This window comes from Dama dama, chromosome 12, assembly GCF_033118175.1.
Source record: "Dama dama isolate Ldn47 chromosome 12, ASM3311817v1, whole genome shotgun sequence".
Lineage (NCBI taxonomy): Eukaryota > Metazoa > Chordata > Mammalia > Artiodactyla > Cervidae > Dama > Dama dama.
Window position 1 is genome coordinate 42,359,635 of NC_083692.1, and position 21,191 is coordinate 42,380,825.

At 39.5% G+C, this 21,191-nt stretch overlaps 1 protein-coding gene across 6 annotated transcripts in view; it reads right to left on the minus strand.

Moving 5' to 3' along the window:
- Positions 1-21,191, minus strand: part of ATP8B4 (ATPase phospholipid transporting 8B4 (putative)) — a 305,125-nt gene that overhangs the window by 47,665 nt on the left and 236,269 nt on the right. For all 6 annotated transcript variants that reach the window (XM_061157127.1, XM_061157129.1, XM_061157123.1 and 3 more), the window contains exons 17-21: positions 20,120-20,235; positions 16,846-17,010; positions 15,769-15,880; positions 11,502-11,607; positions 2,110-2,257 (exon numbers count right to left, since the gene is read on the minus strand). In XM_061157127.1, the coding sequence (XP_061013110.1) occupies positions 2,110-2,257; positions 11,502-11,607; positions 15,769-15,880; positions 16,846-17,010; positions 20,120-20,235 (647 nt within the window). The remainder of the gene's footprint in view (positions 1-2,109; positions 2,258-11,501; positions 11,608-15,768; positions 15,881-16,845; positions 17,011-20,119; positions 20,236-21,191) is intronic.

Sequence of the window (21,191 nt, forward strand, 5' to 3'; positions counted from 1 at the left end):
ACATCTCACTCTATATTATTTAGTAAATGCATTAAGAGAAAACAGGAACCCATCTAAACTTTGAACCGGAATTATCTTTGAATGAATCTTTAGCAAGATGTTCATAGCCTATCACATTCTGGCCCCTATATTCCTTTTGAGGTCTGTCTTCTACCACCACCTTCAAGTTTACTCTTTACTCCTGTCGTGCCAAATTGCTTGTTTTTACAAGTTAAGAGGTTCTTTCTTGCCTCTGTGCTTGTGCACTTGCTGTCTCCTCTACCTGAAAATATCACTCACTCTAGGAAGTCTTCCCTGATTTTCCCATGAGGAACTAAATGTGCTGCTTTGCCTCTATGCTGTCAAAGCGCCATGTCCATGCTTCTGTCTAGTATTTATCACAATACTGTGCTACTAGCTCTCCACCAGATGACGATCTCTAAAACAAAGACTGTTCTCTTCATATCCTTATCCATTCTCAGGCTCTAGCACTATGACCTGGGCATGCTTAATAAATGTTAATGGGATGAATGGAAAGATGGGTGGATGAGTATAAAAACATAACTCTAAGGTAGAAAATTCACATGTCAAGGCCTAGAATTTTTAGGGGAAATTGTGAATTAGCATTCTCAAATATAATTACACTCTCTGAAACAGAAATCTGGTAACTGGCTGTCTTGCTCAGAATGGTTCCCATCTCTCTCTTTTCCTTTTTCTTTATTATCAACAACTGGAAAACAGACACAGACTGTGAGAAAAAAGATCCAATTACACTCTGTAAAGCATTAAGCTCTAGCAAAATGGAATCATGATTTTTTTTTTTTTAAACTTCTGACCATAATAGGAGAAACACAGCCAATTCTCCTTAAATGAAAGATGATATTTCATGGTTTCTAAAGCTCAGGCTTTGAAGCTGAGGGAATTCTTGAAGAGCAACTATCTTAGATCTTTCTTTCAACATATTTGGAGACAGAGAGAGAAACATGTGTGTCAACACCTGAGTACCCTAACTGACCTCACACTGACCTCTCGAACCTGAGAGAAAGTCAGAGCACGAGTCTTTAGGGAATATTTCGCTATCGTGGTCCCTGGAGAATTCAACGAAGGCCACCAGCTCCAAGTCCCAGCTGAGAGGCTTAGAATTCTCAGTTGCTGCTCATTTGTGCGAGAGAGAAGTTCGTGTCATCTGGACAAGCTTTCAGCTAAGCTTGGCCTGCAGCGGAGCTCTGTAACTTTCCATGGTGTAGAAGACAACACATCAGTTCGTCTGGAACCCAGCTGGACAACGCTCTAAACACTAAGAGCTAACAGACAGCTGATTACAAGGGGGGAAACACAACATACTCCTGTCCAACTTCTTCTGTCCTCTAAGAAATAGTCTACAAGGAGATCCGTTTGTTTTCCAAACTCTGAAAGTGAAAAATGATCATCAAAGCCGGAAAAAGATGTGAGATTAGCTCTTTGTGCACATAAATGATCATTTCACTGAAGTACAATCAGAGCTTTTGTTTTCTAAGTTAGAAACTCAGAAGAGTATTTTGATATTTGTTCAAATTTGGAACCTGAACTACATTAAAAGCACAATGGAAGTTTATTCTATTACGACAAGAACCAGATTTCCTAATCAAAGCAAATTGTTTGGCATTGCTCTAAAATGCTGCTATTTAGAAAAACCACTAGAGGTATCTTAATGGCAGTAATTTGGTGTGGTAATTATATGAAGGTCAGGTTGTGTTCTGCAAATCTCAAACGTTAGGAAGAGCAATAATTGCAATACATCCATCCAGTTGCATTATTTTAATTAAACAACAGGAACTGTGATACTGTCCCCGAGAAGAGCATTTAAACAATACTGCTGAACAGTCTACAGTCATTAAGACAAGATTGATATTCTCTGAGTTCAGCATTTCTTCAGATCCTCCCCTTCACTGTGATGGTTCAAGCAATAATGTATGAAATATATATTAGAAGTTTCCCTTTCCTTTGCAAACAGGAAATCATTGTGGATGCCCTGTTTCTAGCAGTGTCATTTGTTTTGAATACACAAAAGAAGATTTCATTATGACAGCACAAAAGAACTCATTATTGGGGTGGAGAAAAAGAAATAACAAAAGCCTTAAGCAAACTCACCAAACTGTGGCCATTTATGATTAAGGCATAATCCCCTGTTACGGTTTCTTCTACAACTGAGTCCAGCTCCAGCGACTGCTTTTTTTCAAAAACTACATGGCCATTGGAAAAACTTCTGTTTTGTCCAAACAAATTTTCCTTTGCTTTCCTTAAAGGAGAACGGAGGAAGGCAAATCATAACAATGTATACGGAGCATACCTATTTACTCAAAGGAGAGGCTAGCCTAGAGGTAAATTCATTTCGTCACTATTCAGACAGGCTGCTTGCATGAGATTCAGTTTCAGTAAGCTAGCTGGAAGATTCGTTGTGATGGGGGATACCATAGCAAATTTGCAGAGTCCAGGAAGTAGGAGGGTAAACACAAGGAAAACAGAATCATCTTGAACGTTTTAAATTACCTTAAAGCTAAATCATCATTGTGGGCTGGGTTGGAACCAGGGGCTCTTGATAAATTCGATATATAAGGTTACCTGAGCTTCATGGACTTAAGAACCACTGATCTGGCACATGATATTGTTAAGTAATGGAAAGGGAAAGACTGAAGACAACTGATGAATTCTTCTAGGAATTCCAGGAAATTCTGTACATAAATTAATCAACTTGTAGAGCAATGTAATACAATCCCACTTAAAACAGCAGCCTTCTGAGAAACACATCTTTTAGAAATTTGACAAAAACAAATAATGGCATTTACTGAATTGGCATAGTCATTATAATACAGTGGGATATTTTAAGTGAAAATTGTACTCATTAGCTCCAACAATAGAGTAAGTCTTCTGAGAAAGGAGCTACAGACACCAAAGTGTCGAGGGCAGTTCCAAATGGAAACTCCCTCCAGTGCCCTAGATCTCTGCCCTAGATCTCATCAGCACTAGAATAATCCTGCCCACATCCATCGCTGCTGTTTAAGAGGAAGACTGTATGGTGACTTAATACTCTTCCTTAGACGTGGCATTTTAGTCTTCCCTTCAAAATGGAAAGACAATGCCTTTAAAGGGAGGAAAATTTCCTCTCCGAATCCCTTGGATAACAGGCTTTGAAGTAACATAGGGTGAGGGGACATGACTGCTAGAAATTTCAGTCACAACCAGGGAACCACACAGTAGGTGCTCCCAAAGATGAGTGGCAAAGCCAGACACCAACACTTTGGGCCACAACATGCATGTGCAAAATGAGCACCCAGGACAGAATGGGGAGTGAGAGGCCAGAAAATGGGTATTTTGTCTTAGAGTGAAATGAAATGATCCCCCAAAGGCTCATCCTATGTTTAAAAAAAAAAAAAAATTTACTTAAATGGTTGTGTTTTTTTGTTTGTTTTTGTTTTTTGCTGTGGCTCCTCTGAAGGAAGAGAATGTTCACATTATAAAAACAACCATTTTAGCCCTCAGCTTTCTAATTATTTGAAAATGCACCACTAATTGTTTACAAGTTAAACTGAAACACACACACACACACACACACACACACACTTCTAGCTCAACATCTCCTTCTGCTGTTCAAGACCAAAATCACAGCCTGCATTTAGGAACACAAGGAATCCTGAGGTTACATGCGCTTGGCTCCAGGGGTGACATTCTACGTTTTAGCAATCAGTTTGCAGAATGAATGAAAATGATTAATAGAGTCAGAGCACTGTGTGAAATTTAGGGAGTTAGGGTGGGGAGAGTGAGGGAGGAGTAGACATGAAAAATCATTGCTTTAAGTGGGAGACACAGGACTTTTGCATCAGATAAGCATGTAAGGGAATCCTCCTCACCATCATGAAAATTTACAGTCCCAGGTAATGAAGAAAGCAAGAGAGACAAGTTGCTCTGAAACAAACATATTTCTCTGACAGGTTTGCAGAGTTCATGAATGAGGTCCTCAGAAAGCACCAAAGGGCCAATATCTCCTGAGGTCTCCTTTTTAGTTAAGTTCTCATTTGCTGTATTAATGACTCAAACTCTTGTTTTCCCCCCAGAGAATGAAAACATTCCAAAGAAGGGTGAAGTTCATGAAAGTATTGGCTGAAATTCTATTTACTTAGGATTTTTTTCGCCTAAACTGTCTTCCTAACATCTCACATGATCCCTTTTCCAGGCAGAAAAGGGACAGTGTTTCTGGCCCTGCTTAAATTCCTACTGCACTCCCTCTGCAGAGCCTCCATTTGCCCATGCTCTATCGCTGTCATTTCTTTTTCTTCCCAGAACTTAGCTCTTTAAACACCAGCTAGTTCTCACAAAGCAATTTATTAGGAGGAGAAAAGCGACACATAACTCCCTTCAAGGAATATAAACTATACAATGAACACACAATGCTTTACCACAGAATACAAGTTACAAATGCTAAAACAAAAAGAGTGCCTGTTTTTTCCAAGCTCTGTAATGAAGGGCAGTCTGTTACAATGCTGGCATACAGAAACGCATTAATGTCTGAGAACGACCTTGGTTGGCATTCACAGCCCCACACCAACCACTGAAACCTCACCACAAACAGAGCAAAGCACAGTTAGGCCCATGTTGGCTTACATGCAATCTATAAAGAGATAGCAGGAAAAAGAGTCATTTTGTCAGGCTTCTTAAGGCACTCTGTATTCAAACATTAAAAGGACCTCTTAGAAAATGAATTGAAACTATGACATTGTGTTTCAGTTCAGTTCAGTCGCTCAGTCGTGTCCGACTCTTCACAACCCCATGAATCGCAGCATGCCAGGCCTCCCCAACATTGTGTTTAGAAGAATACATTTTTGACTTTGACATGAACACAGGACTTGAAACCTGGAGATCTGGCTTCAGCCCCAAGGTCTGCCTCTGACATGTCATATGCCCACAGCTGAGTTAGCTGACCTCTAGCCACTTGATTAGTCAGTCACAGACCCATGGGATAACCCAGGTGTTCAGATTTCTAGTCCTCTGTCTACTATATCAAAAAGCTTACATAGTTAGCCACAGGCTGCCTCTAGGCTGGGACAAAGACACAGTGCTAGAGCAGCAGCTAAGGGACAACATTATCCTGCCAACCAAAGAGAAAGTACATGAAATTTTGACATCAAGCCCCAGTTTCATCCCTTATTAATTTGACCTGTAAAATACTCAACCCCTGAACCAGTATCTTTATCAAAATCTAGATGAATGGTACCAGTCAATCACACTTGTTGATACCGTTACGAACACCTGGGCAGCTCTACCAGGCTGTACTAGGAGGTCTCCAGTATTAAGTGCTCTAAAATTTTACAATTTACAATAGAAACTAAACATACTAAAACACTTTGCCAGGGGACTAGAAATTGGGAATTAGGAACAAGGGGCATTTTGTTTGGCCTGTGTAATGTTTAAAAAGAATCTGTATGAATTTATGGACAACATGATGTTCACTTTCACCAAACCCCCAGCCACTAATGCCTTGTACAGTCGAGATCACACAACCACCATTACCTTTCTGACCCTGGACCCATTTGCTTCTATGACCCCTCCCCATTCAAACAATAACTTTCCACCAAATAGGTGTATAAAAAATTGCAATACGCATGTTGTTGATTAAAGAGGAAACATCAGTTCCTAGGTACATCACTGCAACACTACTCAGAAGCAATAGAGTCTCTTCATGGCTTAGCTAATTTTTCTAATAAAATATGTGATCAGTGAAACAAAAATGGAACATGGATTTGGTTTGCTTGTAGGCCCAAGCAAACTTAAATTCTCAGTCTGCTTTTCTCTGGGCAGAAGACATATGTATTGGTAAAATGTAATCAGTGCAGTAATCTTCAAAGAAACCTTAACAGGGTTTAACTGTAGATTTCTGGACAGGCTCTTAATACCAAAGCAGCTATGGCAGCAAACTTAACCCAGGACTCAATGTGCTTAAACATTTTCATGACATTAAATTTGAAAATTTTATGTGACATTAAACTGGAAGCAAACATCTTCATGATATGCATGAAAATACATCACTGTTTTTGAAGTAATTGAAACACATTTGATGGGTTTAAATATGAGTATTTTAGGTCATTTTCCCTCAAGAGCTACCATCACTTAGATCAGCGGTCCCCAACCTTTCTGGTACCAGGGACTGATTTCATGGAAGATAATTTTTCCACAGACTGGGAATGCGGGGGAGGGATGGTTTCAGGACGATTCAAGTACATTACATTTATTGTGCACTTTACTTCTAATCTAATGCTGCCACTGATCTGATAGGAGATACCAGTTCATGGCCTGGAGGTTGGGAACCTCTGACTTAGATCCTGTACTTCTGATATACTTTTTAAAATATTTTTGCATGAACTCCCACTGAACTGAAACATGTAACATAGGAAAACTGAGTGGTGTAAATTTATAATTTCAATATTCCATCCCTAAAACCCTGGGTTAGATATAAGAAGCCAAGATTAGGATTGTAGAGAGAACCTCCAGTAATAACTTTTCTTGGATGTTCTTTTCCCCCCAATAAAAGAAAATGCATACTATAAATACATTAATTCTTCTCACGCAGAATTTTCTACTATGTATTCCTCTCTGGGTAATCTCCAAATTTTGGTTGAAATAAATATTATTTGCCAGCAAGTTAAGAAAAGTGGCCTCAAGAGTCCTGAAATACTTAGTCTAGATGGAAAATATTTTTCTCCTCTGAATATATTGTTCTTCTCAGATGATCTTTCGGCTTACTGTATGAATACTATTACAACTTCATTAACACAAAGTGCCAGAAATAAGAAAGCAAACATGACCCATAATTCTGGATGACCAGAGAGAACCACATGAGGAGGTAGGTGGATAGGTATGGATATAGATGTATGTAGTGTTTTATACACATACATACATACTTATATACACATATATGCCTTTTTAGAAAAATGGATCATGTTATGCATGATGTTTCATAATCTCACTTTTCACTTATCATAGACATCTTCCTATGTCAAAAAACATATAATTACTTTTAAGACTGTATGGTATCTCATCACATCTATATATCATACAGGTTAACAAAATCCTGGTAGCTGGGTGTTTGAGCAATTTCCAATCTTCTATTATCATAATTGATGCCACAATATCTATGTACGTATGCATATAAACACGCATGCACACACTACATACACTTGTCCACTTATTATCTTAAGGGCAATTCCTCGAGGTAAAAACCACTGGGTCAAAACTGTACACATATATAATTTTGAAATATATTGCTAGTTCACCCTCTAGAAAGTTTCTACTAACTTACGCTCCTGACGGTATATAAGAATTCACATTTCTTCATATTCCTTCCACATCACTACAGTTATGTCACCCACTTAGTCAACCACACATACCTGAATAAAATCTTGAGGTATTAATTTCGGTTCCCCACCCCTTCTGCAATCACCACTGCTACCACAGACGACCCTCTCTGTTTACTCAGAAACATACCTTGCCTCAGGAGGATGTGACAGAGCCAAACACAGAGAAAACAAGAGTCAATATCTTGTTTTCTGAGTATGAAAATAGACTCTTGAAACTCAAAGCAGAATTGCCATCCTGAATTCCATCAATCTGGAATTCTAATAATTGGGCTTTCTGAAAGGGAAGAGAAGAGTTTCTTCAAGTGTCAAAAAATTAATCCTTAAACCAATCAGAGCATAAAATGTTGCCCTAAGCGACAGACTGGAAAAAAAAAAATACTCCTTTTCTCCATCTCCTATCTAGCCTAAAGGAGATGAGATTAGATGCTCATGAATCAATCATTAAAAGAAGCCGAGGTGCTGCTCCCACTCTGGCCCGGGAGTGGTAGCTTTGGGGAATCTGAGTGGGCAGCAGCAGTCACTGAAGCATGGTGACACGGAGGGGAGCACAAGAAAGGGATTTCAGGAACAGAGGCTCCATGTGAGACCGCTTCTCAGACACAGAGAAGCGAGGAAGAACCCCTGGACGCCCATGTGTCCCCAGGAGGATGTGGAAGTCAGCCTGCAGGGAGAAGGAAGTGGGAAGTGCCAGATGCCAGCGGGCTAGATGCTGAGCCTCAGTGACAGGAAGGCAATAGCACAGCCTAGCCTTGAGCCAAATGTACCCACAGTGCCTAATTTAATTGTTCTGTCATGAGGCAGAAGACGGTTCAAGTCTAGTTTTAGAAAATTTTATGAGTTTCTGTTCTTGCCCAGCTCAGCATATTCCAGGCTGTGAAGTCAGACAAGCTAGAAATGACAGAGCCTCCTTCTTCTTCCTTCACATCAAATAAAATTCTGAGTCCTATCCATTATACCTCCAAAACAGCTGTTAATTTCATTCCACTCTTTCCTTCCCCATTCTTACAATCTCACTGCCTTAGTTTAACCCTCAACATTCCCAAACTTGAGTATTCCATCAGCTTCATATGGCATCTCTCCATACCATTCATTTTTTCCGTCAAACATACTTCATCTATCCCATCACTCGAGTGTTATTTCTAAACTGTAAAATTGGATTTGTCTCTCTTCTGCTTTGAAGTCCTCCATATCCATCCAATACCTTCAAGATAAAGTATATTTACTTTTGTTTATCACTCTATCACCACTTTTATCTCTGAAAAATTGTCCTCACTCATAACTCTATGCTACACTCAAACTACAACTTGACACATGGTTCCTGAAACATAGCATGGTGTCTTTCTCATCTGTGTGCCTTTGTGTATGCTATTCCATCACCCTGTAATACTGTTACCCAAGGTAACCAACAGATGAAGAGGATTCATAAAATGTGTAATGCGGGTCAGCATACTGTTTTCAGTATCTTAAGGTTAATGAAAAGTGTAGTTTTTCTATGATGAGAATGCAAAGACTCTCTAATTCTTTAAAGCTTTGTTTTACTTTCAGCTACTTTATATCAACCTGGTATAGAAAACCACTATATCACACTGGTTAGAAGCCATAACTGAAGATTACATGTGTCTTTGCCAAATAAAAATTAGAAAACCTAATTGTTACTGATATAATTTTATCATTATTTATATGATCTTAATAATAGACTCCAAAGTTTATTGGAAAAATATTTTTTTAATTAATCCTTGTTGGTTGAAAGACTGGGAACAATGGCTAAGGAAAGAGGGCAGGAGGAAGGAAGGGAAAGACAGGAGGGAAGGCAAGAAGGATGCTCAATGAATGGTCATAAAGCTTTAAGCTCTTACATTAATCCCTCAAATAAAATCATTTATAGGGTTGGTATTTGCATATTTTCCCATTTTACAAATGAGGAAAACAAACAGAGAGGTTGAATAGTGTATCAAAAATCACTTAGCCAGCCAGAGCACAGACATAAGATTCCACCATGGCTCAAGTCAACATAGATTCTGTACTTTTCCCCTTATGCTGGCTGTCTCTCCCTGAAATCCATTCTGCTGTAGTTGCCAACCTGGTGTCTGACCTCAAGGGAAGCAACCAGGTGCTTCAACAACTGCATTTTTTATCTTAATTATTTACAGAGTAAGAGCACACATATGGTGTTTTCAGAGAAGTGTAGCAAGTGAATGGGTGCACAGGCTCTGGGGCCGTGCTGCCTAGACTCAGCCCCACCTGAACCACGGACTAGCTGTAAAACTTTGAGCACATTATTTACCCTTTGTGTGTCTCACCTGCTAACTGCGAAACAAGGATAATGGTGATGTCTTTCACTGGGTTGCTTTGAGAATGAAATGAGAGAATACATGCCTACTGCTTACTACAGTGTCCAAGGCACTGTCTCAAGTTCAGTCACTCAGTTGTGTCCGACTCTTTGTGAACCCACGGACTGCAGCACGCCAGTCATCCCTCTCTATCACCATCTCCTGGAGGCTGCTCAAACTCATGTCCATCGAGTCAGTGATGCCATCCAGCCATCTCATCCTCTGTCATCCCCTTCTCCTCCAGCCTTCAGTTTTTCCCAGCATCAGGGTCTTTTCCAATAAGTCAGTTCTCCGCATCAGGTGGCCAAAGTATTGGGAGTTTCAGCTTCAGCATCAGTCCTTCCAGTGAATAGTCAGGACTGATTTCCTTTAGGATTGACTGGTTGGATCTCTTTGCAGTCCAAGGGACTCTCAAGAGTCTTCTCCAACACCACAATTCAAAAGCATCCATTCTTTGGCACTCAGCTTTCTTTATAGTCCAGCTCTCACATCCATGCATGACTATTAGAAAAACCAGAGCTTTGACTAGATGGACCTGTGTTGGCAAAGTAATGTCTCTGCTTTTTAATATGCTGTCTAGGTTGGTCATAGCTTTTCTTCCAAGGAGTAAGCATCTTTTAATTTCATGGCTACAATCACCACCTGCAGTAATTTTAGAGCCAAAGAAAATAAAGTCTATCACTGTTTCCATTGTTTCTCCATCTATTTGCCATGAAGTGATGGGACCAGATGACATGATCTTAGTTTTCTGAATGTTGAGTTTTAAGCCAACTTTTTCACTCTCCTCTTTTACTTTCATCCATATAGTCAAAGCTATGATTTTTTCCAGTAGTCATGTATGGATGTGCAAGATGAACCATAAAGAAGGCTGAGCACCAAAGAACTGACTCTTTCAAACTGTGTTGCTGAAGAGGACTCTTGAGAGTCCCCTGGACTGCAAGGAGATCAAATCAGTCAATTCTAAAGGAAACCAACCCTGATTATTCAATGGAAGGATTGATGCTGAAGCTCAGTCCTGAACCACCTGATGCGAAGAGTCAACTTATTGGAAAAGATCCTGATGCTGGGAAAGACTGAGGGCAGAAGGAAAGGAGGCGACAAGAGGATGAGACGGTTGGATGGCATCACCAACTCAATGAACATGAATTTGAGGAAACTCCAGGATAGTGAGAGACAGGGAAGCCTGGCACGCTGCAGTCCATGGGGTCGCAAAGGGTCGGACAGGACTTAGTGACTTAACAACAATTATTAAATAAATTATTAATTTTCCCAATAATTCAACTTATAGAAATAATAATAATAAAATTATATCAGTAATAATTAGATTTTCCAACTTTTACTTGTCAAATACATATGCGGTCTCCAGCCATACCTTCTAATGAGTATGATATAGACATTTTCTACAGTGAGTAAGACAGTGTAAAAATGTTGGGAGATTTGATCTACAAGTATTAAGTGGCAGTGCTGACAATTTAGACTTCCTTTCTTTTCAAGGTTCAGGAACAAAGGTGAAATGATGGAGAGACGGTAAGGAAGCTCACGGTACCCCACTGTTGTGTTGAGTGAGCTGTGTTGAATGGGCTGTGTTAGCTCCCTCAGGACTGGAGCAAGTGGCAAGCCATTTGCCTCTAAGCCATTTGGTCAGACCCCAAATGGACTGAGTTTAGAGAAAGCAAAACCAGTTATAAGAATGAACTTTCTAAAGTTCTGGGGAAATAATTAGGCAGACTCTTTCTCAACTCTCAGATTTTCCTTTCCCCTCCTTCCCTCCTTCCTTTCTCCTCCTTTCCTCTTTAACACTCACCTGAGTTCTTCTCTGACCTCCGCAGCTGTGTTCCCTGCTATGATGAACACATCATTCATGTCATCAGTCAGCATGTTGCAGGCATAGCCAATATTAATGGCAGTTTCTGATACAAAAGAAAGCCCATTTCAGTTAGAACATTACTTCATGATAAGTATCTTTTTCATAAGAGTTTTGAGGCCTTTCCATATTTCCTTAAGGCTTACAGACCTCCTTAACTTCAGAGAGAGTATGATTAGTAATAAAATAAATACACGAGATCGAGGAAGAAATTTAAAAGTTTGCTAAATCCACAAAAAAATACCAACATCTATGAATCCTCAACATTCTCATCTAGTTTTTAAAAAAAACTTTTTGATTTCCAAAAGGAATACTCATGAAAAGATCCCAAGATCTTGTGATATAGTAAGATGGGCAGGGAGGCCTGGCGTGCTGCAGTTCACGGATCGCAAAGAATCGGACACGACTGAGTGACTGAACTGAACAGATACATTTAAAAAATTTTACCAGAAGTCTTGAATACTGTCTTTGCAAGGCTGAAATACTAAGCTATTATTCAATCTAGTAGAGAAATTGAAAACTCCCCAAATGTTCAGTTGAACAGCAAAAAAAAAATGATCTTTTAAGTTTTTAAAATTCTCCCACATGCAGCATTGCCATATTTCCATTAAGTGAATAGAAATTTGGAATTTGAATAGCACCTCAAAAACAAACCAGGACTGCTGCTACTAGATAACTAGAGTATTACATGATATTGACCAATCCTACCTCTAATTTTGTATAAGTAGAGCCTAGGATAGTTAAATACCCCTTCCATCTTCAATACAATCATTCAATTTTAATTTTATTGAGTTGTTAGACTCTTGTGAATTCTATGGAGTCATTAGATTTGTCCTAAATTAAGGAAGACAACTGATAAAACTTCAGCATATCCTTTGTAGAAACCAAAGAAACTAAAGTTAAATAGTAAACTTATGAGTATTCATAACTAATTGAATGGCTGTACCCACTGATCAACATCAAACTCTAGGAAGTCTCTAACAGCACAGAGCTCGACTCTCTGTGTTTTACATTTTGTAGTCAGTGATTTGAGTAAACATACAGAGAACTGATTTATCAGGTCTGCAAATCCTCCAATGTTCTAAAAAGTAATTAACAGGTAAATAGAATCTTAAAAACATGCATGCCAGTTAACTGAATATTTCTGGTCTACTGATGGCCAAGCAGAAAATCATTTTTGTTTTACCCATTACTGCTAACAGTAGACCCAAACTGCGTTGATTCCCTTTTCTTTCCTAGGAAACATGGTATTCTGAATCTAATGACTCTTTCTCTGATGACTTGGAGTTTCGTTATGCCTGAAAGTGGGTCAGCTCTTCATGTCCAACTGCATGGGCAATCTAGGAATTCAGCCAGGCTACACCTGTATAGTTGTGGTGGCTGTTAAAATACTTTCATACCAGTTGATAAAAAGCTGCTTCCTTGAGTCTCACCAAAGCCTACCCCTCCTCGAAGATTCCCAAACCTCCCTACCAAGAAGAAACTAAAGAAGTAATGCTGAAGTCTCCAATGTCCTGCTTCAGAGCTCTGCCACTCTGTGTTCTAAACTGGGATCAGTGCACATACAAACCAACAGTTAAACATTTTAATACCATTGCTGCCTATGAATATAACTATTATTATTAAAAAGTATTTGAACTGAAACTCAACTGACTCCAGGGTGTACTACAGAAGATATTTGGTTCAGTTCAGTTCAGTCGCTCAGTCTTGTCCGACTCTTTGCGACCCCATGAACCGCAGCACGCCAGGCCTCCCTGTCCATCACCAACTCCCAGAGTCCACCCAAACCCATGTCCACTGAGTCGGTGATGCCATCCAACCATCTCATCCTTTGTCATCCCCTTCTCCTCCTGCCCTCAATCTTTCCCAGCATCAGAATCTTTTCCAGTGAGTCAACTCTTCGCATGAGGTGGCCAAAGTATTGGAGTTTCAGCTTCAGCATCAGTCCTTCCAATGAACACGCAGGACTGATCTCCTTTAGGATGGACTAGTTGGATCTCCTTGCAGTCCAAAGAACTCTCAAGAGTCTTCTCCAACACCAGAGTCCAATACCATCAATTTTTCTGCACTCAGCTTTCTTCACAGTCCAACTCTCACATCCATACATGACCACTGGAAAAATCATAGCCTTGACTAGATGGACCTTTGTTAGCAAAGTAATGTCTCTGCTTTTTAAGATGCTGTCTAGGTTGGTCATAACTTTCCTTCCAAGGAGTAAGCATCTTTTAATTTCATGGCTGCAATCACCATCCACAGTGATTTTGCAGCCTAAAAAAATAAAGTCTGACACTGTTTCCCCATCTATTTGCCATGAAGTGATGGAACCGGATGCCATGATGTTAGTTTTCTAAATGTTGAGCTTTAAGCCAACTTTTTCACTCTCCTCTTTCACTTTCATCAAGAGGCTCTTTAGTTCTTCTTCACTTTCTGCCATAAGGGTGGTGTCATCTGCATACCTGAGCTTATTGATATTTCTCCCGGCAATCTTGATTACAGCTTGTGCTCTCTCCAGCCCAGCATTTCTCATGGTTTACTCTGCAAATAAGTTAAATAAGCAGGGTGACAACATACAGCCTTGACGCACTCCTTTTCCTATTTGGAACCAGTCTGTTGTTCCATGTCCAGTTCTAACTGTTGCTTCCTGACTTGCATACAGATTTCTCAAGAGGCAGGTCAGGTGGTCTGGTATTCCCATCTCTGGAAGAATTTTCCACAGTTTATTGTGATCCACACAGTCAAAGGCTTTGGCATAGTCAACAAAGCAGAAATAGATGTTTTTCTGGAATTCTCTTGCTTTTTCAATGATCCAGCGGATGTTGGCAATTTGATCTCTGGTTCCTCTGGCTTTTCTAAAACCAGCTTGAACATCTGGAAGTTCATGATTCACGTATTGCTAAAGCCTGGCTCGGAGAATTTTAAGCATTACTAGCATGTAAGATGAGTGCAATTGTGCGGTAGTTTGAGCATTCTTGTATCTTTCCTGGTGGTCAGATGGTAAAGCATCTGCCTACAATGCGGGAACCCGGGTTCAATCCCTGGGTCAGGAAGATCATCTGGAGAAGGCAATGGCACCCCACTCCAGTACTCTTGCCTGGAAAATCCCATGGACGGAGGAGCCTGGTAGGCTACAGTCTATGAGGTTGCAAAGAGTCGGACACGACTGAGCAACTTCACTTCACTTCACTTCACTTTGAGCATTCTTTGGCATTGCCTTTCTTTAGGATTGGAATGAAAATTGACCTTTTCCAGTCCTGTGGTCACTGGTGAGTTTTCCAAATTTGCTGGAATATTGAGTGCAGCACTTTCACAGCATCATCTTTCAGGATTTGACATAGCTCAACTGGAATTCCATCACCTCCACTAGCTTTGTTCATAGTGATGCCTTCTAAGGCCCACTTGACTTCACATTCCAGAATGTCTGGCTCTAGGTGAGTGATCACACCATTGTGATTATCTGGGTCGTGAAGATCTTTTTTTGTACAGTTCTTCTGTGTATTCTTGCCACCTCTTCTTAATATCTTCTGCTTCTGTTAGGTCCATACCATTTCAGTCCTTCATTGAGCCCATCTTTGCATAAAATGTTCCCTTGGTATCTCTGATTTTCTTGAAGAGATCTCTAGTCTTTCCCATTCTATTATTTTCCTCTATTTCTTTGAATTGATCATTGAGGAAGGATTTCTTATCTCTCCTTGCTATTCTTTGGAACTCTGTATTCAAATGGGTATATCTTTCCTTTTCCCCTTTGCTTTTCATTTCCCTTCTTTTCACAGCTATTTGTAAGGGTTTCTCAGACAGCCATTTTGCTTTTTTGCATTTCTTTTTCTTGGGGATGGTCTTGATTCCTATCTATTGTACAAGTCATGAACCTCCATCCATAGTTCATCAGGCTCTCTGTCTATCAGATCTAGTCCCTTAGATCTATTTCTCACTTCCACTACATAGGGATAAGGGATTTGATTTAGGTCATACCTGAATGTTCTAGTGGTTTTCTTCACTTTCTTCAATTTCAGTCTGAATTTGGCAATAAGTTTGGTTAGTTTGATAGTAAATTCTTGTTATATATTAGCTTTCCTTTTTGTATTTCGAACTCTTTCCTAAGTGGAGTACTGGGAAAATGTCTCATTAAATAAGCTTCCTGGTTCATTAAAATTTTACCACAAAAATGATCATCCTCTTTTCTAAACATCATCATCTATTTTCAAATTACCTTGTTTGTCTCCTGTTAGGACCCAGATCTTAATATTGGCTAGTGATAAGCTTGTAACTGTTTCAATCACACCATCTTGTAACTTGTCTTCTACAGCAGTGGCACCTAGTAGCTTCAATGAAAAATAAAGAATACCTTATGTTAATGCATGCATATAACACCCATAACATCTATGGCTTTTAATCACAGAGTTTAGTGGTCAAAGTACATAAAGATGGAAATTAGGATGTGTTGATACAGCAAGTATCCCTTATGTACAGAGGTGGGCTGGGAAAACCCCCAGAAGAAGGTTCCCTAATCCAGGCAACTGGTGGGCATGCCAATTAGTGCAGAGACCCTAGAAGTTAGAATTTAGATGAGGGATATGACATGCTCAGATAAAACATTAGCATAAATGATCAGAAGCCATTTGGGCTTGTAAGGCCTCAAGAATCCCCTGGGTATATCAAAGGAAAGCCCTCATTTCAGAGTCAGGACCTCCAAATAAAAAGTAGAACCATTCTCTTCAATGAACAAACCATCAGATATTGTGAACTAAAAAGTGAAGGTTCTTGTGCAATATTTCATCCAAAGATGATCAAGGTGTGATCCCTAGTATGTCACAACAGCTAAACAGTCTGGCCACTGGGGCCCTAAGGAAGAGTGGTTTCTAGAATAAATCACACTCTGGAGAGTACAGATATCATCAGCATCTCATGGGTCTAGGTTGGTTTAGAGCTAGATCCCCACTCTTCACAGCAAGTTTCCCTGTTCTAAAAAGGTGGGTCATACAGCAAGGAGGAAGAAAAAACACAACATCAAACAAAACATGACATACCAGAGGCTGACAAAGAATAGGGAGTCTACTATCTTCTAATCTTGGGGGACTTCCAATGGCATAAGCTACTGCTAACTGAAATAATCCTCTGGCCACATATGGCAAGCTCAAAGCCAACGTATAAAGCATGATTCAAAGTTTGAAAGAGTAACATCTGCTGTGTGCAAGATGATTTAGCCAGTGGATTATTCCTTTGCTAGATCTCTAAACACATACTACCCCTTGTGTAAACACAAACCATCATGCTTCTAAATGCATACCATCAAATCCCTTTCAATTTCTTCATACAGCCCTGCTATCCGTTCATCCCTCTCATCTGTGGCGGTGTTTGCATCTTCAAGCATCTTATGCCACTCTCTGAAGTACTTGTCATCCAGATCTCTGTATGCGATGGCCAAGGTTCGAAGGCCTTCTCCTGCAAATTCCTGCCAAGGCAGACAGAGACCTTGGAACCATCCCAAAACAATAATCACAACAACAAAACAACAAAAGGAATGAGTAAGAAGTTATGCACTCAAATTCATTTTAGCCCAAGAGCACAATTTAGTCCTCTTGACTCCAACTTTTTAGTCCCCTTGGAAATGGGAGATATTTTTATTTTGTATTTTATTTCAATGGGATTGAAACATTCCCCCTTAAGACTGCTGAAACACCCACTAATAGGTCCTCTTTGAGAGGTGATGGTGCGTGTGACTTGAGGTAACCATTCAAAGCAATATGCTGGTTTCTAACCTATATTCTGCCTGAAGGAAGTACTGCTAGTGATGAGAGGGACCCAGCCTGTTTTATGGGCCATGGCCCTCGGTTTTCAGGGGAGAAGAAAGGACCCTCAGAGGAGCCATGGCTCTCAAATCAAAGGAAGGGGGCTCTCCCAAGGGGCTGCAACATGACATCTCACCAAAGTCATGCTACCTTCCCCCTAATAATATAGCGATGTCTAAAACTAACTCCCTCCTAACTTATGTTTATGTCTGAAGATTTCCAATAATAAAGTAAATGTATTCAATAAAGATGAATAAATAAATGTTATGCAATAGAAATTCAAGGATATTAATTAACGTTATAATAATAACTCTAGAGGAAAAGTGAGAAAGAAAGGCAGGAAAGTTAATACAAATTTTCACTTCTGGGAACCAGTACTAGAAGTGGTGGTGGTTGTTGCTCAGTCATTAAGTTGTGTCCAACTCTATGACCCTGTGGACTGCAGCCCTCCAGGCTCCTCTGTCCTCCACTATCTCCCAGAATTTGCTCAAATCCATTAGAAGTTGAAGCTGACTTTTACTTTTCATCCTAAAACTTTTATAATATTTTTTTGCTGTAGTAAAGTCTAATTTTAAAAATAAAATTGCTTGAAATTTTAAAGAGATCATCAAGCCCAGTTAATTTTTAAAAATCATTGTTTTAAATAAACTATCTTCTATAGAGTTAGTATTTAATAACAGGTCAAGTTTATAGGAGGATGATACTCCTTCTTTAGTGTCTCAGTCAACTGAGAGTCTGAAATAATACCTCGACTGCTATATCCTTCTATTATGCAAATAATTCACTAAACATAGGAGAGTGGTAGTTGCTAAGTGTTTCAGACAGTCACAACAGCTAGAAACATATGTTGAATGCTTGGATAAATGCTAAAAACCTCCCACTTTACACAGGCCTCTAGTGGCCATTTTATGGGCCTCTATACTGGAAGCATTTTTATAGCCATTTCTGCTCCTTTGAGCATTGCCACAAAGCATGTCTTCTCTGTTGTATTCTAGCTTATGGGACAGACACAGGTTGGTGATCAGACACAAATTAAACTTTGACACACCCTCATTAGGTAAATGGAAAATCAGTGCCCACTGCGGTGATGTGGTTTAGCCCAGAGAGAGCATGAGAAAAATTATCCAAATTTATCTTGTAGGCAATTGGTAGCACTTTGGATATTGCAATCACACTGTACAAGCCCTCCCTTCCAAAACCACCACTGGGTCCCCAACTGATCTGAAAATCTAGTTACTGCCTTATAATGATCTTTTGTCCTCTTAATTCCCACAAACACTTCTTTGACTTTGACTTGCAGCGCCCCTGGGCATTACCAGTGCTTTTCTCTCTGTTCTGCAGAGCAGTGAATCAACGCTAAGATGACACTACAAAAGCAGACAGATGATTTAAGTTATTTAATTAGTGCATGAAACAAGTTGAATCCTAAATGAACATTAGCAAGTTCATTTCCTATCATTAAATCATTCAAAAATCAATAACTAAATATAAATTTAAACCCTCAGAATTTAGAAGTCAAAATGAATAAAGTGAAAGAAGCAAAAGCAAGTCAAATTGATACTACCTGAAAAAAAATCTACATAGAAATGTAGAAAGATCAAATTAGGTTTCCCATACTTTAGTATGAAAATCCAGGACCTTGGTGTTCATTGAGCAATGAATGGCAAAATCAAATGCTTATGATTCCAATGTTGTTTTCATAAAAAAAAAAAAATTTTTTTAAAGGACCATGATGGCCTTCTGGAAGAGATTAAAAGAAAATCAAGAATGCTCTATTGGGAAGACAAAAACAATAGCTATGTTTGTAACCAATATTACCAAACCATCCTTCTTTAAAATCAGGCAGAGGTTTTTATTTGTTTGTTTGTTTTTTAAAGATTCAGGGAATGTTTTATATTAAATATAGGGCTTGGCAAAGAAAATGAACCCTCAATTGCTTTTTAAAGGAGAGAAACCAAGGAGGAAATAAGAGTTTTCAGCAGTTGCCCTTAAATTTCATATTGGGTTTAATAGAACCTCAAACAAATGTTAGAATGACCATTGAAATCTCAGGTTTTTAAATCAGATAACATTCATATTTATTCTTAGACTCTTACTCTTTTGCAAAAAGAAAACCGTATGCCAAAGATCATCCCTGCTTCCTCTAGGAAGCTTCTGGAAAGAAACTTTGCATAGTCTCAGGCTGTATGCATTTGCTAACATCAACCCAGGGAACATTAGTGACTCATCATGATATATGACCTGAATTAAAAGACCCTTAAAGGAGAAAGTTGGCTACAAAGATTATTTTCTTCTCACCATATAAACATGACCCTAAACTATCACCTGGGTGGAGGGGAGTAACCATAAGAGATTCCATTAGTACCAAACACAACAGAACCCAAGGGAAAGCAATTCTCCAGTTCCTCTTCACTAAAACCAGTCCAGTCACCCAGATGGAACAGTCCCCAACTGTAAGGAAGTCAGAGCAGGTTTCCCTTGGTGTCCTGAGCCGTCTCCTGACCAGTGTTCAGGAGCCCATACTCAGTGGCTATTTCTCACTGGCTGTGGGTTCATCCACCTTGGGAGAGACTAACCTGATGCTCAGCAAGGCAGGGGGTGGGTCCATGTGCCAGTTTCTAAATGTTCACTGGCACTGTTTCCTGTGGAGCCATTCTCCACACACTTTCTATTTCAGAAATCAGATCACTTAGCTGATATTTTAAAAAGAAGACCTAACCACAGGAAGCTACCAAAGGGCCACCATGCTAACTTTACCACAAGGGCACTTACACTGAGATGGTCTGAAGTCAAAGTCAGAAGGTCTTCATTGGATGGATGAAGTCTTTCAAACAGAATAGTGTCTGCTCCTTTGGAATAAAGCTTTATCTGTCCTTCTGGGTTTCGAACTGAAAAGAAAGTTGGGAAAGTAGACAATAATCAATGAAATCCATCAAAATTAGACTCTCCTTGGCCTCCAGCTAGGCAATTTGGAAATGAGCATCGTGTTTTAGGCAATCATAAGATACTCAGTGCCTTTGGTTAAAAGGTCATTACCTAAGTCACCTGACTTTACTCCTGTTAACTTAGAAATATTCCATCTACAGGAACAAGTATTTTTGTTCTGATGCATACAATCTTCCTATTTTCCTTGCTTACTATTTCTGAAGGGCTAATGCATTTAAATTTAAGCCTTCTGTATTGAGCAGAACTGAGAGTTTTGTTTGCCTGTCTCCTGATGTGAAATTCAAGACTGACTGTAGGAATCAGCTATCAACGTTATGCCAAATGATCACCATGGGGAATTTAAGTCATTCAAAGTCAGGGTTTATGCATTTTTCTCAGCCCTTGCTGACATATTTCTTCACTACCTTTACTCCTTAGAAAAGCTCTTTTACTCTTGGGTCATAATCCTAGCTACAAGCACAATTCTCAGGGGGCTTTCAAAATTGAAGTTGCTGTCTTCTTCCCACTAGAAGTTTGTATTAGTAGGGCTGTGTTTTACCTGCTCCACCCAGGTTTGGGAATGATAGCCTTGACGAGGCTCCAATCCCTCATATACAATCCTCAACTCCTCCCCTGGGTGTCACACATGTTGCTGTCAGACAAATCTTTCTTTAAGCCACAGAATACTTGACCTGTTTTTGTAGGCTTGGTTTTACATCTTGGCACATACCAGGCACCTAATTATTTATTAAACAGATGAATGATATAGAAATGTATTTCTCCCCTACTACTTTCAAAGGACCAATACAATTTAGGACAACTGCTCATGTCACAGCTTCATGGTTTGAACAGTGACCCTCACAAGCTTCATTGAGTCTAAGATTATTATATGCTTTCCACTCAGTTGTACCTTTTCTCT